At 47.8% G+C, this 27,126-nt stretch overlaps 9 protein-coding genes and 1 pseudogene across 11 annotated transcripts; 5 read left to right on the top strand and 5 right to left on the bottom strand.

Moving 5' to 3' along the window:
- Positions 1 to 2: 2 nt before the first annotated feature.
- TRVA0_055S00870 lies at positions 3 to 581 on the bottom strand (annotated as a pseudogene). The gene has a single exon. A coding segment is annotated over exon 1 (579 nt).
- A 6,621-nt stretch (positions 582 to 7,202) lies between these two features.
- MNS1 (glycoside hydrolase family 47 protein) lies at positions 7,203 to 9,004 on the bottom strand (the record flags this gene model as incomplete). Its single annotated transcript, XM_076687351.1, has 2 exons — positions 8,962 to 9,004; positions 7,203 to 8,896 (listed from the first exon to the last, which is right to left on the bottom strand). The coding sequence occupies exon 2, from the start codon at positions 8,880 to 8,882 to the stop codon at positions 7,203 to 7,205; it is 1,680 nt and encodes a 559-aa protein (XP_076538449.1). The 5' UTR covers positions 8,883 to 8,896; positions 8,962 to 9,004.
- Positions 9,005 to 9,798: 794 nt separating this feature from the next.
- Positions 9,799 to 11,378, top strand: STR2 (cystathionine gamma-synthase; the record flags this gene model as incomplete). The annotated part of the gene is made up of 3 exons (XM_076687350.1): positions 9,799 to 9,818; positions 9,869 to 9,896; positions 9,951 to 11,378. The coding sequence occupies 3 exons, from the start codon at positions 9,799 to 9,801 to the stop codon at positions 11,376 to 11,378; spliced, it is 1,476 nt and encodes a 491-aa protein (XP_076538448.1).
- A 1,294-nt stretch (positions 11,379 to 12,672) lies between these two features.
- HOC1 (putative glycosyltransferase Hoc1p) lies at positions 12,673 to 13,842 on the top strand (the record flags this gene model as incomplete). The annotated part of the gene is made up of 1 exon (XM_076687349.1): positions 12,673 to 13,842. The coding sequence occupies one exon, from the start codon at positions 12,673 to 12,675 to the stop codon at positions 13,840 to 13,842; it is 1,170 nt and encodes a 389-aa protein (XP_076538447.1).
- A 363-nt stretch (positions 13,843 to 14,205) lies between these two features.
- On the bottom strand, positions 14,206 to 15,128 carry TRVA0_055S00782 (uncharacterized protein; the record flags this gene model as incomplete). Of its 2 annotated transcripts, none has more annotated exons than XM_076687347.1 (2): positions 14,206 to 14,878; positions 14,926 to 15,128. In XM_076687347.1, the coding sequence occupies 2 exons, from the start codon at positions 15,126 to 15,128 to the stop codon at positions 14,206 to 14,208; spliced, it is 876 nt and encodes a 291-aa protein (XP_076538445.1). The 2 variants fall into 2 exon arrangements, with proteins under 2 accessions (XP_076538445.1, XP_076538446.1); XM_076687348.1 differs by having other exon boundaries at positions 14,206 to 14,875.
- Positions 15,129 to 16,377: 1,249 nt separating this feature from the next.
- TRVA0_055S00760 (PSP1 family protein) lies at positions 16,378 to 18,000 on the top strand (the record flags this gene model as incomplete). The annotated part of the gene is made up of 1 exon (XM_076687346.1): positions 16,378 to 18,000. One exon carries the CDS (start codon positions 16,378 to 16,380, stop codon positions 17,998 to 18,000), a length of 1,623 nt encoding a protein of 540 aa, XP_076538444.1.
- A 1,504-nt stretch (positions 18,001 to 19,504) lies between these two features.
- On the top strand, positions 19,505 to 20,605 carry TRVA0_055S00738 (uncharacterized protein; the record flags this gene model as incomplete). The annotated part of the gene is made up of 1 exon (XM_076687345.1): positions 19,505 to 20,605. The coding sequence occupies one exon, from the start codon at positions 19,505 to 19,507 to the stop codon at positions 20,603 to 20,605; it is 1,101 nt and encodes a 366-aa protein (XP_076538443.1).
- Positions 20,606 to 20,955: 350 nt separating this feature from the next.
- URA3 (orotidine-5'-phosphate decarboxylase) lies at positions 20,956 to 21,759 on the bottom strand (the record flags this gene model as incomplete). Its single annotated transcript, XM_076687344.1, has 1 exon — positions 20,956 to 21,759. The coding sequence occupies one exon, from the start codon at positions 21,757 to 21,759 to the stop codon at positions 20,956 to 20,958; it is 804 nt and encodes a 267-aa protein (XP_076538442.1).
- Positions 21,760 to 23,769: 2,010 nt separating this feature from the next.
- Positions 23,770 to 24,978, top strand: TRVA0_055S00694 (uncharacterized protein; the record flags this gene model as incomplete). Its single annotated transcript, XM_076687343.1, has 1 exon — positions 23,770 to 24,978. The coding sequence occupies one exon, from the start codon at positions 23,770 to 23,772 to the stop codon at positions 24,976 to 24,978; it is 1,209 nt and encodes a 402-aa protein (XP_076538441.1).
- A 199-nt stretch (positions 24,979 to 25,177) lies between these two features.
- YML6 (mitochondrial 54S ribosomal protein uL4m YML6) lies at positions 25,178 to 26,110 on the bottom strand (the record flags this gene model as incomplete). The annotated part of the gene is made up of 1 exon (XM_076687342.1): positions 25,178 to 26,110. One exon carries the CDS (start codon positions 26,108 to 26,110, stop codon positions 25,178 to 25,180), a length of 933 nt encoding a protein of 310 aa, XP_076538440.1.
- Between the last annotated feature and the right edge of the window lie 1,016 nt (positions 26,111 to 27,126).

Below are 27,126 nucleotides of genomic sequence, written 5' to 3'. Positions count from 1 at the left end.
GTGTCTCTCGGTTTTTCGTATAGCGTGCTGTGATACAACGTTTCCCCATTTTCACTACTCTCGAGCATTCGGACAATGACAAAGTGCAAGTTTGGAATCTCTTCGGGAGGGAAGCCCGTCGCCATCTGCAGACCGCTGGGGAGACAGAAAGTCCTAATTTCCACAACATGGTACTCGCTGGCGTTCGTTGCTGATTTTGTCATCAACTGAACGATGTCACCGACATTGTAGGTTGTTCCATTATATATCATCGAAGTGTAGAATTGAGTATCGCGTTGTACTTTTTTCTCCCAGACATATTTCGATTTGCGAGTTCCTCTAAGGGTATTACCACGGACTTTTCTTATAGCGTCATTCACTTTATCTAGGAGATCATCATCATGCAATGGCAAAGGGGAGTTGCGCATTGGAACAAGCTTAGAGTGCTTCACTTCAGAGTCACGAACTCGTAAGTCCGCCTTTCTCCTCGCTGGAGCCATAACATTGTTGTAAAACACCAGTACCAACTTGTTGTTAATAGCCGTCAGAGAATAGCGACAGGCGCCTGCAATAAGCTTGACAGTGCGGCACGACCTCTCCATAGTATAGCACGCTGTCGCTCCAATAGTAGGCAGCGCTTACAGTTTCCGTCATCACTTTGATTAGTAAGGTTTTGTATCTGGTATAATAATTTTACGCTCAAATGAGTCAGCTTAGGATAATAGTTTCTATTAGTCATTACTTAGGATAATTTGTACTTTGTCATTGTTTATTTAATTACGTTATTGCCAGAGAGTTTGTAAGATGATGTAAACCGGGGACAAAAGACTGCAAGCGATAGTTAATTCGTAAAGCTTCAGTTACGGCAGCTCATGGAGTGCCAAATCTGTGCATTATTATTATATGTGAAACATTTCGTGCAGTATTCTATACAGCAATGTCATTCCACATGCAGCTATACAATCTAGCAAGATATCCTGTGATGCTAAGGGTGGCATTTACTGTCAATATGTACTTTACCGTGCGTCGATTATATCCGTACGATTTTGAAATCCCAAGTGCTTTCTGCAAGGGCTGTCGTCTGCTGCAGGAACTTCAACATTGAGCGGTGCCATGGGAGGGGGGTTGGCATTACATATCGGTTATCGGCACACGCAGCAGTTGCAACAGGTAATTTGAGGCTTTTGAGATTATATAGTAAAGCAGCCCGCAACACTGCTCGGGGCCCGGGGAAAGCCTTTTTTGCCCAACCACTCAAAATCTTTCTAAACCTGGACCTTTTAGGTCCCTTGGCTGGACATATCGAGCACTTCCCACCCCGGGATGGAAGGCTGAGTAAGCCTGGACGGGGTCTATGAACTGAGAGGCCTACCAGTCGCTGCGGAACAAAATTTCCCTCCAGGATGTAAGCAGCACACCTGGCGGACTGAACGCCCCATAGCACAAAAGAAGGCATAAAAAATGGCGAATTCTTCTTTTGTTGAGGTATAGCGGTTCGGTGAGTGACCGGTGTGGACAGGCTCGGTGAGTGACCGATGTAGACAGGCTCGGTGACGGACCGAAGTGAAACGGTTCGGAGAATAGCCGATCATCCTCTTTTGGAGGAAGCGAAGAGTTGTTATTAGCACGATGCTTTAACCCACTGGGCCAAGAGACCAATTCGTTTGAGAATAGCTGAGTTGCGGAATCGGAACATTGGCGATGAAGCGAAGGAGAACCACACTGGTGGCATGAAATATAAATTGAGCGAAGTTCCAATGATTGGAGAAGTAAGCAAATAGACAGTAATGCAGGAACTCACCGGGGACCAAGTCCCTAACACACTACCAGTAGCTGCTACGGAAAGAATGGACAAGGACCCATTCACTCAACAATTATGGACAGGTTATCGGTGTTTTATTTTTTGATGCTACGTCATCTATCCCTCGCTAAATGCCCGTTTTTCAGATAGCGTTCTGGCAGGCCCTCATTCCAACCGAAGAAAGAGTTATGTATATACATGTAATAAACTCGCCAAAAAAATAAGCTGCGGGCAAAGCATCAAAGTGAAACTGTGTGGACCGATTATTTATATGTATGTATAATGTGAGGACCATGTTGAGGTATAGCGTTCGGTGAGTGTCCGGTGTGGACAGGCTCGGCGAGTGACCGATGCAGACAGGCTCGGAGAGTGACCGATGTAGACAGGCTCGGAGAGTGACCGAAGTGAAACGGTTCGGAGAATAGCCGAGCTGAGGAATCGGAACATCGGTGATGAAGCGAAGGAGAATCACACCGGTAGCATGAAAGATATTGAGGGAAGTTCCCATGGTTGGAGAAGTAAGCAAATAGACAGTAATGCAGGAACTCACCGGGGACCAAGTCTCTGACACACAACCAGTAGCTGCGACGGAAAGAATGGATAAGGATCCATTCATTCAACAGACCAAGTGCCAGTTGCACACGCTTGTAAACATGGTACGGTCTACAATCATCAAATACTAGACCAGATGCGTGAATGTTATGTTCCTCAATATGAACAAGTTAATGAAATATGTCATTATGCTGTCGCTACTCTCGCACACTCCGTCCATCTACAGCAGTAAGAACATAGTTGACACGGAGTACTTCGTACTTGATGCTTCTTCAAATTCTAAGACTGAATCTTCCGGTACTCAAGTTTTGCACCAATTTTATTCTCGCCTTTGAACGAATTCCCCGAACTATTGATAGGTGGTCCAGAAAGTACCATGCTTTTGGCCCCCTTTAATCAACTCCGTCGTCGCCACTGGATATCATTAAATTGGAATAGGGCCGGGACTTGTATGATCTCCGACTCCTTCAGAATAAGCATCTACGGATGGATGTCCTGTGTCTTCGTTGGCACCCATTGCCTATAAAGCCGGCACATAGATAATGAAATTGATGGGAACTTTTAGAACACCATCGACTGGGCCGGGAGAAACTCCCTCCCCACGTCAACACGGCCTGTATACAGGGTACAACTCAAACATCGGCACCAACTGAAGTTACGACGACTATGCTGGAAACCGCCTTTTAAGAATAATGATAAACCATATAACTCAGTTGTCCCGTTTTAGTTTAGACTGTGTGTATCTAATTTAAGACTATTCCATCATGACCATCTCTGCAGACTAGACTCGATCCCATCTTTGGAGCGAGGTCTCCAAGCCTTCAGAAGTGTTTCACTACTCACAGCTAGATCAGACCCCTGCTATGACTTTATCTGGAACAACAACAACAGTACCCGACAAAAATAGTATCACCCAGCTGGGGGGACATGGCTGTTGGACGAACATTATACCATAACCCTTATAACGGATTTGATTTAACTAGCTACTGCAATGTCATCAACCGCAACCTATGGCGAAAGCTGGAGGAGAATCGACCATGCTACACGGGATAGCAAGATGATTCCCGGATAATACTTCGGCCCCAGAGGGAGACATTCTGGAAGCAACTAAAGAGAATAAGGTGAAGCGATAATGATGCAGCCGACTCTACCCACCGCCTAATCACACGAAACTTGCCATACTATTACCATTGGAAGGTAGTGTCCATGGCATTGGGCTCCTTTTGTCATGGCGAACCTACCTGCGTGTGGTACCACGCTGACCCTGAAACGTTGGAATACCTGTATATAGAGACTGTAAAAATCTCCATGAGAGAGGTTAGCAAAGGTTTTCCTACCTGCCTGTATTTGACTGCACGCAATCAATTACACTACGTCAAGAAGGTTTTCCCTCATGCTATCAGCGGTCTACCGCTGAGGAAATCGACCCCGTCTACCTTTACTGGATATTGTTATATTCTATTAGAAACCTCATGTACCTCGATTAGTCCTCCTTCGCCCTAGGCAACGGACTTTAATCAAGATTATTATTATACCTGTATATTGATTGCCGGAAAGTCAAAAGCCCTATGGCAATTAATGGAACTGCGCTTAACATCCAGGTTATGCAAGACATCATGATGACGGCTTCAATGGACACTGACTTATTTGGTCTCATGTGCCGGGAAGTTCACATTCCCAGCAAAATGGTGAAAGCTTAAGATACTACCAGCGTATGAATGAGGAAGTATGGAAACGCATAGACAACCATATGGCGGAGACGGTACATGGAAAGAAAAGATTGATTTCTTTGTTTTTGATTATTTTCATTATTCATTTTTTTTAAAAAAAAAAAAAAGGAGAGAAAATATAAGGCACGAAGGATATTAGGTGATTGTGCGAATTTAAACAAAAAAAAGGTTGCTAACGAGTAGTCATAGGTTATTCAAGCAGTCACGACGAGTTAAGAGGATTTTGGAAACGAAAAGTCTAAACGAAGATGAGGAGCTAATATGATTGTTTGCAATTTAGGAACGGCCAATCTCAAGGTTACTCTAATACAGCGCTGCAGGTACATGCCTAGTCACCAAGCTCGAATGCATCTGATTGATATCAATATCGCAACACATTAAAAACGGTCCCATATCAATTAGCAAAACAGTTCAAACAGAGCAATAATTAAGTATTTAAGAAAAACAATTATCTTTGGAGTGTGAAGTGGACGTATACCGCGTTACTGGTAATGGTAATAAGAGTACTATAGTGGTAACATGTCATGCTGATAGTGCTTCCTGAGGAGGTATTGTCGACCTCGCGCAACATGCCGTAGTAGCCACAAGGTTCAATTGACATATCAGGGTGTTATATCGGACGTTTGTAATAAGGAATTACAAATGATTATGAGTATAATGCCGGTAAACTTGATAAAATAAAAACAAACTGGTATGAGCCTTCCAAGGCTGGAGCTCGCATAATGCCACCTAGATGAATGCTCGCAAAGCGCAGTCGGGTGCCATCGAAGACCAAATTCTGTACTGAATCCCATCAATCGGTTGGCAAATTTATTTTGCTCTATGTTCCTATAGAATCTTTTATGGTACTAACTATTGAAAGTTTGAACAAAAAAAAATTAAAATATTGTGACAAAATTCTGCTGTGATGCTTTTCTCAAATTAGGAGATCTTTCAGTAGGAACTAATAGATTCTGATACAAATAATATATATACTGGTATAAAAATACGTCTGTGAACTTTCGCCTTAATAACAAGCTACCTGGTATGTCAAAACGGGGATATTCTGTTAGATTAATGGATCCTTATCCATTATTTCTGTCGCAGCTACTGGTTGTGTGTCAGAGACTTGGTCCCCGGTGAGTTCCTGCATTACTGTCTATTTGCTTACTTCTCCAACCATGGGAAATTCCCTCAATTTATCTTTCATGCTACCGGTGCGATTCTCCGCCGATGTTCCGATTCCGCAGCTCGGCTTATTCTCCGAACCGTTTCACTTCGGCCACTCACCGAGCCTGTCTGCATCGGTCACTCGCCGAGCCTGTCCACACCGGTCACTCACCAAACCGCTATACCTCAACATATTCGATATAACCCAAGAATGCTCTAGCACACGGAATTGCAGGTAGTGGTCCTTTTCCAATTTTTTTTATATTATCAGAATCTTTCATACCCATAAAAATGCGTTACTACCATTACAGCTTCCCATATAATACTCTGAGATGAACTCATGTCAATTGACTCTCGTGCCAGGTGCATGGCCTGCAACGTTGACAATTTCCCCTCAGGAAGCATCACTGATCTATCAGTATCGCATGGTATCATTCAAGTAACCTTCAGATTGGCCGCTCCCATTAGCTTTCTTTTGGCGAGAGGTTGTACTTCGGAACAACTGAATTAAATCAGAAATATTAAAACTATAGATTGGATCAATATAAGTAAAATTGTAGCATAGTTATATATCATTGCTTCTTTGGAACATCTGTACCTTGATTTTCAGAAAGTAGAAGATAGGTAATCAATCAATGGACCTACGCCCGCATAACACCTATGGTTATGCAAGACATCATTATGACGGATGTAATGGACATCGACTTATTCAGTTTCCTGTGCCGGGGAGTTCACATTCTTAGCAAGATGACAAAGAGCTTAAGACATTATCAACCTATGAATGAGGAAAATTTATGGGGACCACATGAGGACGTGGGAAGAAAAGATTAACTTCTAAATTTTTAATTTTTCTTAACCAAGTTAAGTTATTCAAAAAAAAAAGGGCTGATGGATATCTGGCGGAAGGGCTAATTTTGATTGTGCGAGAATTTTTAATGTTACGAAAGAAAAAAAAAGAGAGAGAGAAAGGGGTTAAAGATGGCAACGCTTTTCGAGCAGTCAAGAAGAATCTTCAACGTTGCGCATCATAATTTACCAGTCACAAAATTCTTTTGACATGAGTTCATCCCAGGGTATTACTTGGGGACTTTGTAATGAGTCAACATATTATAATGAGTATAATAGATTCGGATAAGATAAAAAAATCTCTAATTGGCTTGCAATATCGTTGATTGATTCTGAAAGTCAGCCCATACCGGAAATGACCATTAGCCAAGAGCATTGTCTGAGAATAATACAGAGCCATGCAACTTGTTTTGATAATCGAGAATTGAGCCTTATCGATCTACCTGGTAACCTGCTTACTCACAACAAATTCTCGTCAGCCAGGGAACTACTGTAGGACATTGAAATTCGGCCATGTTTCTGATCGATTAAACCTGAACCCGGTCATCAGCGAGTCAGATTTATACACGTAAGATATACAGTAATACACATATAGTGATATAGAATCCACAAGTGCGAGAGATCGAAAAAGAAAGTTCTCAAAAAAGGGCTGGTACGGCCCAGCTGGCCGACTTTCAATGCCTACAGTATAACCATTCAAATTGAATGCCTCAGAGGAAAGAGCAAGTCTCATTCATTGCAAGGTGCCATAATTGAACTCAACTATACCACATATGCCAATCATTGAGCACTTTCTGGCTTATTAGCAAGTCTATATTCCGTAGGTACACAATACAAGACCCACATATCTGCAATTCCGAAAGCTCATCAACTTGCATGTATACGTCAGTGAACACTCAATCTTATATTTCTCGCAACAGCTGCCAGTGAAATCCATGATAAATAATTATAATGAATTGTCGATAAATTGAACCAAATAGACAGTGGGCTAAGGCACACGTTATCATCCGTAAGACCATCTCAGCAGGATAGCTGAGCTAATCAATCTTGCCATGACAACTGTGTAATGTTGGATGTTTTCCGAGCTGATGCAGGTCAACTACGTATATGCACTGCTTAATTTCTAGCCATAATATTTTAATTACTTAACTCCGGTCGTTAGCTCTACTCCAACCCGTCGAAAACTTCGTCTCTTTTAATACAGGGAATGGATGAGCCTCAGTGTTAAATACAACTTCGGTGAGAGGTAGGACGTCCTCATCATCATCAAATAATAAATAGAGATACTTGAGAGTCTCTGAGAGCCAGAAAGACTCCATGTTATCTCTCTTTGGCGGAGGGACTTCCTTGACATTATCCAGCGAGGTATATCCGGCGTCGCCCTCCAATTTGGTGTATTTCTCGAACGCCTCAAAGATCTTCCATCCCCACTCTCTGTAGATTGGATTGTGGGTTAACCGCCACAGCACAAAGAGGGACTCAACCGTCTCTGGGCGTTGCAGGTTGTGGGCATCAAAAGTCTTGATACGGAAGTCCTCGGATACATCTTTATCAGTATTAAAGAACACAATCTCAGCGGCAAGGCCGGTTGGCGTGCGGGCGTACATTTCGTAGCAGGTCCTAGCGATCTCTCTGCCCAATTGGAAATCGGCTTCCTGGGAGGTGGTCCACTGCATTTTTCTCGCCTTGCTGAGTTCGTGACCTCTAGTTGCGCCCAGAGCCAGCATTCCTCCGGCGAAGCACACCAGGTGGTCCATTTTTGGGGAAAGAGGACCGTTGATACCATGGTTCAGCTCGGCAATATATGTCAGCTTCCCGGGGACCGAGTAGTCCAGAAGACGGTCTTTAATACCCTCCACTGCCTCATCATACATCTCCTTGTACACCGGCTCACCAGTCTGGATGTACTGCTTTATCAAGTACTCATAATATGAGTCGCCTCGCGAGCCTAGGCGAATGATGCTTCCCTGGAAGCGTCCCAACTCGGGGTTGATGTAGATGGGCACGAGGCCATGCGGCACCTTGTTAGAGTCAATTACCTCAAACACCCGCTCAGCCATGGTCCAGTACTCCTCCTTCCCCGTCAAGTGGGCCAAATACTTGAACTCGAGCTGCACAGTCGCGGCTTCCGCAGTAGAGCTGGCCCCTTGGTCGGTGTGGGAAGGCTTGCCACGCCCAGTATGCAAGTTTACGCTGGCGTATGGAATCCCGGACTTGCTGTCAAAGGCCCCTGAGAGCCTTTCACCAAGATCAGTCGCTTTTTCCAGGAACATTTTGTCTCCGGAAAGGTAATACGCAGAGAGTAGCCCGCCAAGCATGCGGATTGACGTCTCGAATGTGTTTACTTCGTAGTCCATGTCATAGTCGAGTTCTTTAGCAACCCAATTCCGGGCCTCCTTGAATTCGTGATCCAACCCCATGATTTTCATCGTATCAAGCGAGTCTACGATGATCCAGCCCAGTGGCTTGGGGCCCATGTTCCTGCCCCACTTGGAAATGGGCTTATACTCATCCATTCCCCAGGCGTACTTCTTATAGCCTGTCCACGAGCGCTTGAAGGCGTCCCTCACTGCGTCTTGGCGTTCTGGCCACGAGACTGCTTCTGATGATTCTTTAGTGGACAGCTTGTGTCCCCGGCCAAACTGGTAGACAAAATAGAGCACCGCAATAAACAGGGCGCTCAGAATTAAACCTGTTCTGCGCCGCTGCTTCCCAGCTGACGAAACGCCCTGGCGGTAATTGTGCCCAAAGGGCTTGTCTTTATATAGCGCATCCTGCGCCCGCTTATCGAGGCTGGGTACGTTGCGAGGCACCGAGAAACTCATGCCCAAACCTTCTTCTATGAAAATTGAGGCGTGTTAGCTAGAAAGAGGAGCTACAGTCGTTATACTAGGGGGATCTTACCGCTATATATGGGTTGCGAGCAATGCTTCTGTACAGTTAAAGGGGGCTTGAAGACCGCGACAATCGGGGTTCGGAGTCTTTCGTCGGATCTCCGTGTACTTGCTTGCAGCAGAAGCGGATCCTTAGTTACAGTGCATTAAGTTGCCATAGTTCTTTACCACTTTTCCTTGGAGCGTATTAGAATAGAATTTCAATTCATTGTGATAATCATTTTTTGCACAATAATACTGATATCAATTGCGGTATATGCCGGATATTAATCGCGGTATATGCAAGGAAGATCACATTGGTGTAACAAAAAAGTTGTTACGATGCTTTTGGTAACGGGATTGGGAGTTCGCTACAGCCGCTCGTTACTCTTTCCCATAGTAGTAATGTATTCGAGGGCCAGCCCTCGAGCTCCCGTAGTTGGGGGCTCTGCCCCCAAACCCCCGAGCCTTCGTCATATCAAACTGATCACCGCGTAGCGGAGCCCCAGGGGGGTTTGGGGGGACTGGTCCCCCCATTGTACACCAGAGAGTAGGACTACATTTGATGTGTCGCATTTACAGGGGGTACAAAGCCGCATGTGCCGCACCTCGGAGATCCGCTGTTCCCCTCCACCGCTTACCCGGGCCCCTCATCCCCACGGCGAATGACTCTACAGTTCGCTAAACGTCACCCTCTCCAACGAGACTTATCCATCAACCCATTTGCGATACCGCCATGTCGTTTGTCGTGCCAAAAGAAGTAGGGTGTCCAATTCCCGCGGACACTCCTCACGCCGTTAGCGTGACTCTGCCAACTTGGAGCGCCAATGTCGGCTACGAAGAGGGCCAAGAGTGGGTCGTCTCGAAGATGCACTCTGGCTATCCTCGGTAAGTTTTTTTTCCCTGAATTGCCAATAAATTGCTAACTTTTGTTGTAGGTTTTATATCCACCAGACAATTCAGAAGGTATGTCCCCGTGATTCGTAGAATCAGGATTAGAAAACTAATCTAATGGTCCAGTTATGCCGAAAGTTGGAGGAGCAGTACGGCCGTGCTAATGAGCGGGCTTTTGTGTTTCCGTCGAACCGAATCGCCAAGAGATGCAGAGAATTTGTCGTCAAATTCGGTGGCGAAAACGCCTCGGCCCGAATTGTCCAGGTGGCCCCTAGCGACACTTGCCGCCTTTCCGTGGTCTTGGTCCCCGGGAGTCTGTTCCCCGTGGCCAAGAAGTACTGGCAGCACACTGGTGAAGGAATTTCGTCCCGGCTCGCCGAGTTCAGCCTCGCCAAGTTGTTCCCCGAGGACCTGAGTACCAGCGGTGCGGCTGACGAGGAAACTGCGCCGCACGCGGCTGGTGCGGCTGAATTCTTAGAAGAGCGGTTTGGGCGCAATCTCGGCCTTGATCACGCCCAGGATGCCAAGAACGCCATTTGCAAGCGTATTGCTTCCAAGGCATCTACCGAAGGCAATCATGTCGACGCTGAGGACGTGTATCTGTATCCGACGGGCATGACGAGCATTTTCAGCGCTCACCGGGCTCTGCGGGGAGCTCGGGGTGAGCAGCTCAAATCCATTGCCTACGGGCTCCCTTATGTTGATTCGCTGCAGATCATGACGAAGTTCGGTGCCGGAGTGCATTTCTACGGCAACGCGTCTAAGAGCGACTTGGACGAGATTGAGCGTTTGCTCGAGTCCGGCGAGAAAGTGCTCATGTTATTCTGCGAGTTCCCGTCGAACCCGCTAATCAAAGCGCCTGATCTAGCGCGAATCAAAAAACTTGCCTTCAAGTACGATTTCGCCGTGGTTGTTGACGAAACAGTGGGCAATTTCTCCAACGTCGACGTGCTTCCGTACGCTGATATCGTCGTCAGCAGTCTCACCAAGGTGTTTAGCGGCGACAGTAATGTCATGGGCGGTAGTCTAGTCGTCAACAAACGGGGCAGCTACTACCGTCAGATTAAGGAGGCCCTGACCGACCAGTATGAAGACACCATGTGGAGCGAGGATGCCATTTACCTCGAGCGGAACAGCCGAGACTTTGAGGACCGAAGCAAGCGAATCAATAAGAACGCCGAGGCTGTGGCTGAGCTGTTCCATTCTAATCCACACGTTGCCAAAGTCCATTATCCGCTGTACAACGAAAGCAAGCCTTTTTACGATGCGTGTAAGCGTCCGGATGGCGGGTACGGTGGTCTCCTCTCGGTTATTTTCAAAGAGCCAGAGCAGGCGATCAAGTTTTATGATGCCGTTGAGAGTGCCAAGGGCCCAAGTTTGGGAACTAACTTCACGCTGACCTCGCCATATACCATTCTGGCCCATTACGAGGAGCTGGACTTTGTCGAGCAGTTTGGCGTTGACCGACATTTGATTCGGATTTCGGTGGGGCTCGAGAACCTTGACGAACTGTTGAATCGATTCAAGTTGGGTCTTGCCGCGATTGAGGCCTAACCTGCATTTCATAGACTTTTCTTAAAACATAGTACCTAGCGGTACCCATCTTGTCAGTATTTGGCCTCTTGGCAATATTTCTTAGCGGAGCTACGGGGGTTTGGTATGCTCGTACCAGCTCTTAGAGCCCCCCATGAAACACTGTAGCTTCAATTGACTTGGGGGCCAGCCCCCAAACCCCCGTAGCTCCGCTTCGCGGAGGGATTGATGAGCGGAGAGAGGGAGGGTTTGGGAGCTGGTCCTCAAGGTCAATTATGGCCATCACGAGGACTGTAATAACTCTGCAGCATTTGGCCGTTGATGCTAATATGGGATATTACCTGTATTGAATCCTACGCGATATTTTCTTACCGGTAATATAAGCATCCACGAAACTTGATGTCACAGTAACATATTGAGTTTCGTATCTCTCTTCCCTTATGAATTAACGTGTTAAACACCAAACTGCATGGTGCTGGCACTTCAGAAGCGAATGGCTTTGTGTATGGTAGGCTTTATCCTCCAATCTCCGGGACTCACGATGGACACATTTGGCCTAGAGATACGTAGTCATAACTCTTCTATTTGGGCAAGACCTAAGGACTATATTTTTCGATAATTTCCCCATTGACTGTGCACAAGGCTATCATGAATGAGATTCCCCGAACTTTTGGTAGTATATTACGCTACTCAATGCGTTGATTGTAACGCGCCGACGTACCAACGCACCGTAGAAGAGTGCCGACACACCACCATGGCCACATCTCCTAGTTATTGGTATCTTTCTCAGTTTTAAACTATCGTTCAGCCATTGACGGCAAATATCCAACCAAATAAACTAAGTTAAACTACACTGCTACGTGCAGGACCTCCAATATTGGTAACTGATAGTAACCCACCGAGCCTCGTCATTACGCTTCTCACGAGCAGATTATTTCTGCTTTGCACAACAAATCCACTTTTGACACACCTTATTGTTTAAATACCAATTGCTACGATAACCTCCGCGGAGCGGAGCCTCAGAAGGGTTTGGGGGGACTGGTCCCCCCATTACTACTGGTACAAGAGTATTCACCTTTGTAGTACATTTATTTGTTTATTCTCTTGCCAATATAACCCCTCCCTCGATATATAGCTTCAGAAATAGAAATACGCCGCATGCGGCTCAAATTATTTGTTGCTTACTAATCTCTGACATAAGTGAAAAAAAAGTAGGGCGGTGCATTGAACACGTTACGACTTGAAACGGATCGAATAAACCTATAAAGGCAGATCTAGAATTCCACGGCCGTCTGAACGACACGATTTTACGCAAATGCTGACATTCCGGCGGGCGCTAATAGTGTCGGTGACGGCGCTGACGCTGTTTCTGTTTTTCTTCAAGGGAACCAAAACGATCTCCAAGGACATGCTGTTGCATGATAACCACCTTGAAGAGCAGCTGATCAAAACCCGAGAACAGACCGAAGCGGCCCTGAAAGAGCTCAAACAGGTCAGCGTGGACAATGCTAAGGAGCACCAGCGCAAGCTCGAGCTCATTGAGGCGGAGCGTAAATTGCTGGATAAGCAGCTGCAGCAGCTGCGGCGTTTGCCAGATGATGCCTCCATTAGGACGCAGCTGGCGTTCCAGTTCCCGTACGACGTGGCCAAGAAGTTCCCGGCGTTCATCTGGCAGACGTGGAAGCGGGAGCTCGACGACCCCAAGTTTGAGGAGGAGCTCAAGGCGCCCATTGCGTCGTGGAAGAACAAGAACCCGGGCTTTGTCCACGAGGTGCTTTCCGACCACACTGCGGCGGCATTGGTGCGGCATTTGTACATGAACGTGCCCAAGGTGATTGAAGCCTTTGACTCGATGCCGGAGAGCATTCTCAAGGCGGACTTCTTCCGGTACTTGATCCTGCTGGCGCGGGGCGGCACCTATTCAGACGTAGACACAGAGGCATTGCAGCCGGTGCCCAACTGGATTCCGGCCTCTGTGGACCCAATGAAAGTGGGTCTGATTGTAGGAATTGAGGCGGATCCAGACCGGCCAGACTGGAAGGACTGGTATGCGCGACGAATCCAGTTCTGTCAGTGGACGATCCAGGCCAAGCCTGGGCACCCAGTGCTGCGAGAGATTGTTGCGCGGATCACGGATAAAACTTTGAAGAGGAAGAGCGAGGGCAATCTCCAGCTTCCCGGCACGAAAGACCGGGGCTCGCAGATCATGGACTGGACCGGGCCTGGTGCCTGGACCGACTCGGTGTTTGCGTACCTTAATGACGACGTGAAGAGCGGTTTGCACACGCCAGTGACTTTTAAGTCGTTTACGGGCATCCAGGAGCCGAAGCTCATGTCCGATGTACTAGTATTGCCCATCACTTCGTTTAGTCCGGGTGTGGGGACCATGGGATCGCAGCCAGAGACGCATCCGATGGCATTTGTCAAGCATCTGTTTAGTGGGTCATGGAAGCCGGAGGACGAGCGGAATATTGGAAACGAATAGTTTGTATGCTTAATGTAATAGATCATATTTATATCATGCCTTTCAATGGGGGGTCTGGGGGGCTTGCCCTCCAGCCACGGGAGCTCGAGGGTTGGCCCTCGAATACGCTCTGCCTAGAGTAATTGGGGGGACCAGTCCCCCCAAACCCCCCTGGGGCTCCGCTGCGCGGAGTATTGCTAAACCTATATCATGCGTTACTAGAGCTGTCCTCCCAAACTATGCTTTCCACTTCGTAATTGTCGCATTGTATCATGGTAATAGATGAGGTATTTTGAGCCATTCTGGGGAATAAAAGGTTGTTTCTTCTAGCTAATTATCTCTATTGGGAATTGAAGGTATTTATCGTGAAATAACCGCGGGGTACTAGCTGATGATCTCCTTCCAGAGAGAACTGAAGATGTCGTTTTCTTCTTCCTGGCGGAACCGGCGCTTGTTCTCACAGGCCTTGGTGCTCTTCATGTAGTTCGGAACGGGCTTATTTAAATCGGGCAGCTTCTTTCGCGTAAGAATCGGTTTTTTCTGGGTATGCTTTTTTGCGTTCACACTAGCACCTTCTTTGGGCTCCTTAAGCTCTTCGGACGGCTTGCGCTCATGGGCGGATTTCGTGACGGATTTTGTAGGCTTGGACACTCTCAATGGCAGGCACTTGTCTAATGATGCAGCAAACGCATTCCAGCGCGGAGACACGCCGTCCGTGGCCGTCAACAGGCTGCAAGACTTCATGTTACCCCCGTCGAAAAGCTCTTCTCGACACCGCCGGACCTCTTCTCTCTGGCGCCTTTTTTCGTCCTCGTCACTGACGTATCCTGTATTTCGCGGGATGTAGTATCCAGGGCTCTCGTCATCTTCCGTTTTAATTAGGCTGTTAGAATTAAGCGCTTCGTTCTCTTTAGGCCATTTCTTAGTAAACCGTTCAAACGTGCTGGAGTTCAATTCGTTCTCCTCAATCAGTTTAGATGAGTCCCATTTCTTCGTGTTATCAAATCGCTCAGAAAAACCTGGATTGACCAATTCGGCTCTGTCCAGTGGAACGCTTCTTAACAAGTTAGCGCATTTCATGATACTTTCTACAGGTTTCCATACTCCAGGGTCTCCGTGTCTAAATAGTCCAGATAGTCTCCGCCGAATTCATCGTCGAGCTTGAGATAACTATCTAGCATAGTGTACCACTCTTCCTCGTCGCTCATGAACAGCTCCTTTCCCTCGCTGGCCAGCCAGTCGGACTTATCCTGAAACACCTTCTCCCACCGCCGCAGTAATTCGCTCTCGTCGTAGCAGCTCCCCATAGCAAAGATTCTAGCGACTAACTTGACAGATTTGTGTAGGAATGTAAATACCCTCCCTCTAAGAAACTTTATATATCGCCAACTAACTTTTCTTACGGCCGCCCAGCCTACTGGAGCCGCCTGCCCATTACCACAAATCCCAGATCTCCAAAAGCTGCTCCCTCCACTGTTTAGCAACTGGCCTACTAGCCGCCGTATACACGCCAAAATTATTATAAAGTATTATAAGTCGATAACGTGCGGCTCACCAGGCACTCGATGCATGTCTCGGTAGCCGCGCACCGCGCGGGAGTTGTGGACAAGGCCCAGTGCGGGGGGAGCGCGCGCGGTGCATCCACAACCTGCACCGGCCAGCGCCCTAGTGCAGGCCCAGATGGTCCCCCATCAAGCGACAGCATTTGGGAGATTAAAAAAAGAGCAGAGAAAGAGACGCTGCTAGGCAACGATCAAACGCGACGTGATAAGTGCACGGCTCACCGAATCGAACGAGCACAGAGGACCACGACGGCGTACGCGAACGCTGCAAGTTAGGGGGTCTTTTACATTCACGCATTTTTAAGCGTTTAGATTTTTTTTTTGATATCAGTTGATATCCCCGAGTTTATAGACCCATCTTATTCGGGCGGCCCATTGTCAGCTGGTTGTGTTGCCCAGACGTTTGATTTGCCGAAGAGCCGGTCAGGCTGGTTATCGAGTGGTTTATTGAGTGGCAGAGGCTGTTACACGCGTTTTTCGCTTGTTGGTTGCAAAAGATCGAGCTAAGTGAGGGGTTTCCCGGACTCTTCAGTCTCCACCATAGAACTTCCAACCCATTCACCATTTTATCATCCACCAGGTTAATTTTTTACAAGGAATATCTTCTGAAGAATCGAGGAAATACCTTTTGCGAAATCAAGGAATAGTTCTCCGTTAAAAGCTAGTTCCTTCACCGAAAATAAGGGACAGCTTCCTCCACCCAATAAAGGGATAGCCCGCGAATATCTACTAAATCAAGGGCTCATCTCTACCTAAACGAGGAAGTTCTCCCATCAATCAACGATCTACCAAGGAGCCCCTGTTAAACTGAAAAAAAAAGAAGAGTCAACCAGTGTTCAAGGAAGAGTCTTTTTAAAAGGGAAAAATGGAGTCAGATAACCAACAGCTCCCCCCTGCTCCACCTCCTCCAAACGACCATAGACGGATAGACACTGCTACGACTACCTCGCCGAGTTCGAGCGCGGTTCCGACAGCCTCCTCTCGTCCGCGATTCATGTCTGCCCACGAGCCGTCGTGGCCCCCGCAACAATGGGCTGCTCCGATGGCCTGGCAGCAGAATATATGGGCCCAGGGCCCACCGCCTCCAATGCCTCCACCACCTCCTCCACCCCCTCCTCCGCAATCCCAGCAGTCACAGCAAAATATGCCAATGGGGCCCCCGCCAGGTATGGAAGAGTACCCAAAGAAGACATTTCGGTCTCTCAGCTTTTCACACCCTCAGAAACAATACCCCCCGAGCACTTTGCCTGGATCTCACTTACTAGATACTTTCGAAGAGGACCAGGAGGACTACGAGCTCATTAACAAGCTCCACTCGGCGTCCATCTCCGGCGCTCCAGAGGGCAGACTGCTTTCTCGCGTTTCTCAGCCCAGCGAACAACAGCAGCCGTCACAACAAGCTCAGCCGAAGCCGCCGCCCATTGTGTCCTCTTCGCAGGTCCAGCGCCAGCGCCAGCCTTCGATTCCAGGCCCAATTGGCCAGGGCTCACTATGGTTTGGCGGGGGTGGCGGGATTGCCCTTCCCGGTTCCGCTGGAGCCCCGGGTACCGGCTCGAGACGACACTCGTACGCCGGAGAAGCTCTCAAACCCGTAGATACAAAGTCGGATATCGATCGATACTTTGCAGTAGACCGTTTGGGGAGGAACAAGGACTATCTCGAGCCTTCCTCGCCCAACTCTCCTAGCGGTGGAGACGCGGCGGCTCTCATTTCGGTGCCCAGCCAGAAGCTCTACTACGTCCAGTTTAAGGCGAACCGCGTCGACGTATTTTACATCGCCGATAACTCGTCGCTGAACGTTAAAGTGGGCGACCTTGTAATTGTAGACGCCGACCGGGGCAGGGACCTTGGTAAGGTCGTCAAAGACCGCGTTTCGCCCGAAGAAGCGGGCATGCTCAAGTGGAAGCGTCACCAGGAGCAGCAGGCTATTCTCCAGCACAATCCCAACGCTTCGGGCGCCGCAACGTCGTCACCGGGTGTAACGATGCCTAAGCCCATTCTGCGGTTCGCCCAGCCCAACGAGGTGCAGCAGATCATCACCAAGGAGTCGGACGAAGACAAGGCTGTGGCTATGTGTATGCAGAAAGTACAGGAGAAAGGGCTCGCCATGTCGGTGCTTGATGCTGAGTACCAGTGGGATCGCCGAAAGCTGACCTTCTTCTATTCCGCCGACCACCGTATCGACTTTCGAGATTTGGTGCGCGACTTGTTCCGAATTTATAAGACTCGAATCTGGATGTGCGCAGTCACTGCCTCCAAGTCCAAGCATTCGCACCACCATCCTCATCATCACCACCCCCATCACCAGCCAACTGCTATTCCAACGACTGCTGCTGCTGCTGAGGAAACTCCGATCGCGCCTGGCGAAAACATCAGCCCGACTTCTAGTGTTTCTCAGCCAATTGGCATCCCACCGCCTACGGAGTATGGTCTTGCGTCGAGCCAGTTGTTTGGCCCCATGTCTTTAGGTCGTCAGCAACAGCAGCACCACCCTGTTGCTGCTCCACCCCCTCCACCACCTGGGCAGATACCACAACAACCCCCTCCAAATGCTCAACATCATCGCGGCCGTGGAAGCATTTTTGGTGATCTTTGGAGAGAGCAATATCAGTATTAAAACACAAAGAAATAACGAAAAAATGTTTTCGACGAACATGCGCCAACTATTACCCGGTACTACAACTTATTATTTATTTGTTACTGCAATTATTTTTATTGGATGGATTTATAAGGTGGAAGAGGGCCATCTTTAAGTATATAGCTTCTCATATAGAGGATTTCTTTACATTTTTGCTTTTGGTTCTTATTTCTAATATATTTAATATAGACGTTTATTCTGGAAACATATATTGGAAAGTGGGGAACTTGCAAATGTTGATGGCTTCTTCGACGCTTTAGCTGCCTCAGCAAACAAACAGGCATTAGCTGATAGTGGTTTTCACAGGGCTCTCTCAGCATATCTAGCGTCAACGGTTTGCAAATTGACCACATCATCTCAACGAGTTTCATTCTCACACAAAGATTCGTCGTTACTGTATAGATTGAGCTATAATCCATTGGAACGCAACAATCGACATCTTCTCTCCTCAAAAGCCACACTATTTGGCTACTGGCAGGGTTAGTTTCCTCAAATCGTTATTATGGTCGGGCTCTCCCTGTTGAAGATTATTTTTGATTTCAAAAGATATCACACTACCAATAATATCCTTAACCGCTCATAGAGTCATTTTATCTACGCCCATTTTGTCAATCATGTCTTATATAGTCAACCTACGTAGACCCGAAGTTCATATCTACCGGTAATTCACTTTGCCCTAACTATTGAACATTAGAATCTAACGACTTTTGCCGTGTCACCAAAGCCATGTTTATCGCTACCTTATATTTTGAAAGCAATTGTGTTGATGACTATATCTATGTAGCTGGCTGAATAAAGTAACATGCTTCCCGTGTGGATGTTCAACGTTTAGCGCAACACAATACGCCAGCCATCATGATCAATTGACATGAATACATCTCAGACTACCGGTATTATATCGGAATTCTATAATGATACCTGATTAATTAAAAATACAGTACGCCTTATAACCCATGACTAATTAAGAATACAGTAAGCATTAGTAAGAAATATAAAGAGTATATATCTGCCCAATGAAACATTCACACTTTCAGCGAGGGTCCTCATGGCAACCCGAAAAATTATCGATTTTGCTCGCAGTAGATTTGTTAGACAATAATATATGCCTTTGTGAGTTGGACCGTAGATGGTATAGCATTCTGAAAAGTCCTCCCATCACTTAATATCAACCCAATGAGCGACAATGCGGCATATGTGGCTCAATAATTAATATATACCAATTAATCTCCCACCCTGGGGCTCGAACCCGGACCCTCCGACTGTCCGGAAAAAAACCGCCAACGGCGACGAAATTACATCTGGCCGGCCGGAATTCGGCAAACTCGCAGATACGTTTGATCTGTAACCTAATTTTTCACGAATACCAACTGTCCTGAATCGTCAAACTGAATCCGAGATCTAAGTGCCAAAGTCCAGATCAAAATCCGAGATCCAAGTGCCAAAGTACAGATTAAATCCGAACCCCGGGGATATATATGCGTTGATGGAAGTACCTTCAACGGCACAAAAGAGTAGCGCCAATGCCCCAGCGGCTACCTCAGTCGTGGGTGCGGTCACTGCTGGTACTCGGGCGTTAGCATCCCAGCTGTTTACATTCTACATTCGAATCCCTGTCAAGCTGTTCCGGCCGACTCGCATTGACTACTTGGCGCTACCGAGAGCGATCCATCCGACATACCAAATCAAACCCTGGAACATCTTCACACATTCAGGACCAGCACTGATAGCTCATGCTGTCAAGGAGCATGGATGGCAGTTTATTCCGAATAACATCCTGCCGCCGCTCGTGGCGAATTCGGCCGTCGGGCTTGCATTGTACACTTCGTACCTGACCTCGCTGGCCATTCTAAAGGACGATAAAGGCGGGTACGGCATGAAGCAGTCGCTAATTGCTGGTGGTGTAGCTGGCGGAGTGCAGAGTCTTGCTGCGGCGCCCATTGATGCCATTGTGACGAGGTTCAATGCGCAGGATGTGCTCGAGTCGAATCACAAGTCCTTGTGGCGATACTCTGCTGAGAAGCTCAGGGAGATTGGAGCATCTGGAGTATTTGCTGGGTACAGCCTAAGCTTCCTCAAGGAGTCTCTGGGTTTCGCAGCCTTTTTTGCGACATTTGAGGTTGTTAAAGGCCCCTGGTACAATAAGTTTGTAAAACTGGTATATGGAGACCAGAGTCAGCCTAACCACCAACACCCAGGGCGAGCCGTGTTTCCTTCGTTTGTTCTTCTGGCAGGAGGGTTGTCGACTTTTGCTCTTCAGCTGGTGCATTACCCGCTGGGAAAGGTCCAGCGGCTCCACTTCATTACGCTAGAGATGCTGTACCAGAAGCACCACGCGCCTCGGCCGCTGAAGCAGGGAGAATATATTGAGGCTTATATCAAGACGTTTAGGAAAATCAACAAGCTCCGGCTGAGGGATGCCAAAGGCAGCTGGTTCCGATGGCTGTTTGGTGGTTTCTTCAAGTCCACACTCATGGCAGTGCCCAGCACCAGCATTGGCCTAGTAGTATTCGAAATCATGCGTCTTCGGTACGACGACGGCGAAAAACCCGCATTTACTTACGACGAGCATTTTTATGATGATTGATGACTCTTTTCTTAGATTGAATATATAGATACAAGAACTATTTACTTTTCCTAGCTTCATTTTCTTGAGCCTTGTCAATTGTTCATCATCCATTCGACATTCCTGGCGTTACCCATACACTCATTCATTAGCCGCTTAATGTTCATTCGTCACCCATTCATCATTCACCATTCGTTAACTGTTGCACATTTAATTTATCGTTCATTATGTTAAAACTAGCATTCATTACACTAACCGCTCATCACGCTTACCTTCCATTACGGCATTCGTTCATTAAAGTAATAGCTCATCATTTAATCATTCATTAATCGTTCATGTTTATTTCTCGCGGAATCTACATAGAAATATAGTTAGTCCTTGTGGACTCGCTGAAGATAAGCGTTCCAGCCAGCTTCCATGTATCGCTTGCCTTCGACATTGGCATCTCGGCCCTTGCCAAACAACCCCCTCCCGACAATAATCACGTCAGAACCGCCCTTGACAACCTCACCAACGGTCCGATACTGCTGGCCAAACGCATCACCCTTATCGTCAAGACCAACGCCCGGAGTAAGAATAAGCCAGTCCTCATCATCCTGCTCCTCCATTCGGTTCTGCGCAATGAACCCGAAGACGAAACCCTTGTTCTGTCGCGCAATGTCAACAGTCTTGGCGGTGTACTCACCAGTGGCTAGAGAGCCCTTGGACGAGAGCTCGGCAAGCATGATGAGACCTCGTGGCTCATTAGTAGCCTCCTTAGCCGCGGCCTCAAGACCAGTGACAATTCCAGCCCCTGGGACGCCGTGGGCATTGGTGATATCGGACCATTTGGCGATCTTGTAGATACCCCCGCCGTACTGGGCCTTTACGGTCGAGCCGATGTCGGCAAACTTGCGATCCTCAAAGATCATAAAGTTGTGTTTCTTCGCCAGCTCGAGCATTGGCACGACAGTGCCCTCGTATGTGAAATCATCAATAACATCGACGTGGGACTTGACCAGGGCAATGTATGGGCCCAGTGTGTCAAGAAGATCGAGGAACTCCTTTGTGGTGTAAACGTCTAGCGAAGCACAAAGGTTGGTCTTCTTTTGGGCCATAAGGTTCAGCAGCCGCCTAGCCACCGGGCTCGGGTGCTTGGCAGCTCGCTCTTCATATGTCAGGTTAATATTAGCCATTTTTTTTCTTCGTTGATTCTGTCTTGCTGATGGTTGAAAAATTACGATTTCCCGGAGACAATTTTTTCAGCCGCACGGCCATCTTAAATGTCGGAAAGCAAATCATGTAACCAATTGAAGTATATATATTTTTTACTTGAGAAATTAAGCTACCTTGTGGAATCTGTAGCTTGGCTCCATTAGGTTACTGATGATTTTGGCATGTGCTATTAGGAGACTACGGGAATAACGCTACAAGATTAGGTTCTAGCCGATATAGTCGGTCTAAATCTTACAGGAAGCAAACAGCAAAAATTAAAGTAAATCAATGGTTCTTTGAGGGTTGGCTTATCTGTATCTTTAATACTACTGGGATTAAATTGGGCCTATATCTGTTAGCTTTGGCTACTGAATTTATCTTTGAAAGGTTAATGCGGGAATCCCGTAGAGCCTCAATACCACAGAGGTCGACTGCAATTGACTTTATTCTTTCCAGACAAGCGCATAATAACAGCGATATATTAGGGTGTGTAAGGATTCTAGCTAACGTTATGAAGGATTCTGAATGCCACAAATGAGATAGATATACGTACATATGTTAGCGCATAGAAATGAAGAAGCTAATAACTTTTGAACAACTATCGGTGTTGAAATTACTCCAGAACTGTGTCGGAAGTACGTATACCAGTATTTGAGCTGGTTGCAGTGAAATTAGCTTATTCGGAGCATGTTCCATTAAAAAGGCGGCCAAGCAAAAACTAAGTCTGGAGGTCGGCTTGAGGGACTTAGGACACAGAAAACTCATTAGCTCTAGCTCATCCGAACAGCGAAAGATGCTGTTACTTTGCTGAAGGCTCATTATGGTAGTAGTGGTATATCTGGACAGGGCGTGGCGATCCTAGGTCTCGAAATCGAATAATTCACATGTCCAGTTGAGCACGAGTTATGGTAGCAACTGCTGTACAACATAAAAAGGAAATTGCGTTACCCTTTTTTTCGTACTGTACATTGTATTGGATTTTTATTCTATCTGGCAATATTATAACAACTGGAACGAAATATGTTTACCTACAAACTTGTAGTCTATGCACTTATAGTACAGTGCCGCAGTTGGAAACTTGTAACTATAGAAGTATCACGGCACTTATTCTTAGAGCAGTACGGTAGTACGGTGGTCTACTAGATATTTGGATGCTATGATCTATCAAATATCGTAGACAGTAAGCCATATTCTACAGTGCCGTAGGTAATGGCGTAATGTGATTAATGATTCAATTTGAAAACTACCGGTACTACCGGTATATGTATAAAGTTATACCGGTAGCAATAATTTACATAGTACCGCTAATAGTAACGCCCTTATAGTGATTCACAATAAAGATATCACGGTCTTTACGTAGTGAAACATACGCAAGTTAATAGAACGAAGAACAACGAGCTACATTTCACGTGAAGCCAGAATAGAACCCAAGGACGTCATGAAGGCATAGAACCAGCTTCATATGCACAATGGTTTATACCCTCTGCGAAGCGGAGTCACAGGGGGGGGGGGGGGGGGCCTAAGGGGACTGGTCCCCCCAATGTCGTTGCTGAGCCCAGACGAGGCTCTACGGTATGCACAACTTCGCCAAATGCGCGTCTCGCGCGGCGGGAACGATGAAGTCAAAAGGGAAAAAACACAACAACGCGTCGCACATACAACGCGACTCAGAATTCAAACACCAAACTGCCCAGGCCAAAAATAAACACCACAGAGTATTTTGTGCAAAATTGCCGAAAGAAAAGCTGCTTAAAGAATTGTCAAATACACGCGCAATTCGCCCAGACCTGCCCGTAGTGTGACGCGTCGCGACGCGTCCCTGGTTGGGGCAAGGGTTTTGGGGGAAACGGGACAAATTGGCGCGCGCGCACGCACTAAAGGGGAATGCGAAAATCAGGAAAACCATTTAAGCAACTTTTAAATTGGACAATCCTTCTTCTTTTACCCATTCAGTAAAAGCCCGTGAAGTCCACGGATAATTCGAGTTTTAAATGATGAACACGCTGGCGGACAAGTCACACGGGTCGTCGGACCACCAGACGCCGCAGCGGAAGCGACCAGGGGATCACCAGGCTCCGCTGTCCCCTCCGAGCTCGGCCTCTGCTCTGTTGAGCCTCAAGAAGAAGCTGTGCCAGCTCAACTATCAGACTCCCGTGCCAGCTAGCAGAAGCATAGGGGGCCCGCGTACTCCGCGCGTTACAAATCTGCCTCCTCCTCCTCTTCCTCTTTCGTCCTCGCACCTGGTTACGCGGGGGAGACCGCTGCTTCCAAAGCCTCCGGACGCGTCTTCTGAGCCAAGGACTCCGGCGAGGACTCCTTTGACTCCGGCTGATTCGGCGAATGCCAAGTTTGCGTTCATTTCGCACTCTCCGGTGACGTATCCTACGCGCCAGCCGGCCATTGATGACATGCAATTGGTACGGAGGAAGCGAAGACGCACCTCACCGACGGAATTGTCGATTCTTGAGAGCGAGTTCAGCCAGTGCATCAAGCCATCGAAGGAGGATCGCGAGAGAATAGCGCGTCTGGTGGGGATGACTGAAAAAGCCGTACAGATTTGGTTCCAAAACAAGCGTCAGGCGTACCGTAAACAGCAGCAACGCGGAGGCTCCATGTCTACTCCACGGCCAAAAAAAGGGGATATCATTGCCATGACCCCGGTGAACCAGAAAATGGTGTCCAGCGGCGTTCTCTCCGCTGGAAGAAGGCAGCTCTCGACTCCCGTTTACAGCACACCGAGAACCGCGAATAGCAACTCGAATAATGGTCATTTGGCCACTCCAGTAAGGGCTAGTTCTTTCCATATATACTCGGACAACAAGCCTAAGCTGTGCTTGTCTATGTCCGATGATGGCAAGGCGGAGGTTATCGACATGCAGCCCAAGCTGGAGTCCCAGGAGGCCAAGAAAAAAGAGAATACGGAAGACGATGAAGATGAAGAAGAGGAAGTAGAGGAAGGTCTGCGTTCACCTCCACGCAAGACGGTGCCGCTGACGACGCCCCTGACGCCCATGAAGAAGTCGCGACTCAATGCCATGCGACGGGGCCTAACGAAACGAACGAATAACGAGTGTAATGACAAGAATGACGACAACGAAAACGACAGAACTAATACCACGCCAGAGCTCAAATCGCCTTCAGCCAAGGAAAAAGAATGCATCACCAACCTTCTGTCGCTAAGAGGAGGGAAGTGGAATTAACTATTAACCATTATAGCCGAATCAAAAAATCAATATCATCTCAACCCATCCTCCGCGCAGCGGAGCCACGGGGGGTTTGGGGGGCTGGCCCCCCATGAACTGCTACTAGTCAATGCTATGGGGGGCCAGCCCCCCAAACCCCCCGTGGCTCCGCTGCGCAGAGGTGATTGTATTATAATATGTACAAGTTAAAAAAGGGTTAGACCTGAAGCGGTCGGGACAGCTTCTCTTCAATCTCTGGGACGGTCTCGGGGGAAATGGCGCTCTTTGGACTCTCGGCGCCGTACTCAATCGCCAGTCGTTTCAGCGCATCGAGCTCAATGATGAGCCGGTCCGGCTTGAGCAGGTCTCTAATGTTCAATGCTTCTACAGTGACAATGTCCATGCGGTTGCCGAACCGGTCCTTGGTCGCCGCATCCAGGTTACTCGGGAACTCCTCGGCAACGACAGTAACCTTCTTGTTGAGCAGATCATGGCTCTTCATGAACTGAACGCCCGCCTTGGGATGGTCCGTGATGAAGTCCGCTTTGCCGTCAACAACCAGCAGCTTGTTCTCAGCATACAAGTATGACAGCGCAGTGCGCATGGCCTTGGCGTATGCCTGGAAAGGCAGGCCCGTAGACCAGTCGAAGTTGGGCTTTCGTCCAAACGCTCGCCCACCGTCGTGCCGGATCGGAGACCCTCGGTCGCCTACTCGGGCCCGACCAGTCCCTTTCTGCGCATGCAATTTCTTACCACTGTACCCCATCTCCGTTCGGTTCTTGGTGTGTCGCGAGCCCACTCGAGCCGCATCCCGCTCGTAGACAACCGCCTGCCATAGCAGATCCCGTCGCACTGGAAGCGAAAGCACGTCTGCGGCCACCGGCTGGAAAGCCAGAGGCTCCAGCGACGGGAAGCTTCGAGTAGTAGCCAGCACATAGCTCGCTGGCTTCCCGACATTGGGCCTGAATGGCTCCGAAACGATCAATGGCCCCTGGTTGAGCCATTCAAAGTCAGCATCGTTGAACTGTCGGTCTTCCACAGCCTCATTTACGGGAGTAGTGGACTGATACCGCACGCCAACAGTTCGTCCAGTCGTCCGCAGCGATCCGAGGGCCGTCCTCACGCCCAAACTCCTCAATATCGACGACATCTTCACTATGCAATGTTTGGATCTGGTGGTCGAATAGGGTTAAAACGAAATTTTTCACGTCCTCCCAAGATTTTTCGTGATGTCTTGTTCGTAACTTGACAGAATGGTTAACTTAGTTGGGAGGAATGAGCCGCACGAGCCGCTTGCGCCTCCCCACCACCTCCGCGCAGTGGAGCCACGGGGGGTTTGGGGGGATGGCCCCTCCAAGTGTGAGTCTAATTGAGCTCGAGAGTGGGTTTCCTGGGGGGCTGGCCCCCCAGACCCCTCGTGGCTCCGCTGCATGCGCGGAGATTTGGGGTGAATTAATAACTTTATTTCATCTGATGCCTATAAGTGCACGCATACACGGCGGTTTCCCCTTTTGGGAGGATTTTGCATCCCCCCTTTCCAACTTTTTTCCTTTACCTTTTTTCACCGTGGGTATTGATACTACTCTGTAGGAAAAAAAAAGATGGTTGATATGCCTTTTTGATGAAGACTAGCGGTTAGCACATCCATATGGTAGCTTGTTGAGCAAGTTTTGCCCAGTTTACCGTGGTAGTAAACCCCACTATACGGCCTCTACGGTAACAAGGGGTGTTTTTTGGCTGCAGTTTTAAGTGACTACTACTGCCTGGCTACGCTAATCGTGCTAAAGATGGGCTATTAATAATTATTAGGTGAAAGCTGATCGATCACTTAAGGATAGAGATATTTGGAAGCACAGAGGTTTTTTGGACCTTCCAAACAATTGATACGACGGCTCATGGCCGTGGTATCACAACGATATCTCTAGCCCGTCATAATCGGCTTTCCAAAGTGGATCTTTTTTGCCACACACAATATCCACGACATCCGCGAAACTTTGTTCTCCTGATACTATTATTCCCTTCCCTCCTTCCTATTTCTATCTTCAATCATGGTCTTGACATGACTATGAATACGAGAGGCCTTGCCTTACTCCTATTGTTATGAACTACTACAGTTCTACTCTACAATGTAGTATGCACTCGCAGGGCCCTGGCGTAGTTGGTATA

The sequence above is a fragment of the Trichomonascus vanleenenianus genome, assembly GCF_965637985.1.
Source record: "Trichomonascus vanleenenianus strain CLIB 3782 genome assembly, contig: TRVA0_055S, whole genome shotgun sequence".
Classification (NCBI taxonomy): Eukaryota; Fungi; Ascomycota; class Dipodascomycetes; order Dipodascales; family Trichomonascaceae; genus Blastobotrys; species Blastobotrys vanleenenianus.
Note: the sequence above shows the minus strand (reverse complement) of the source record. Positions and strands in the feature narration are given on the sequence as shown.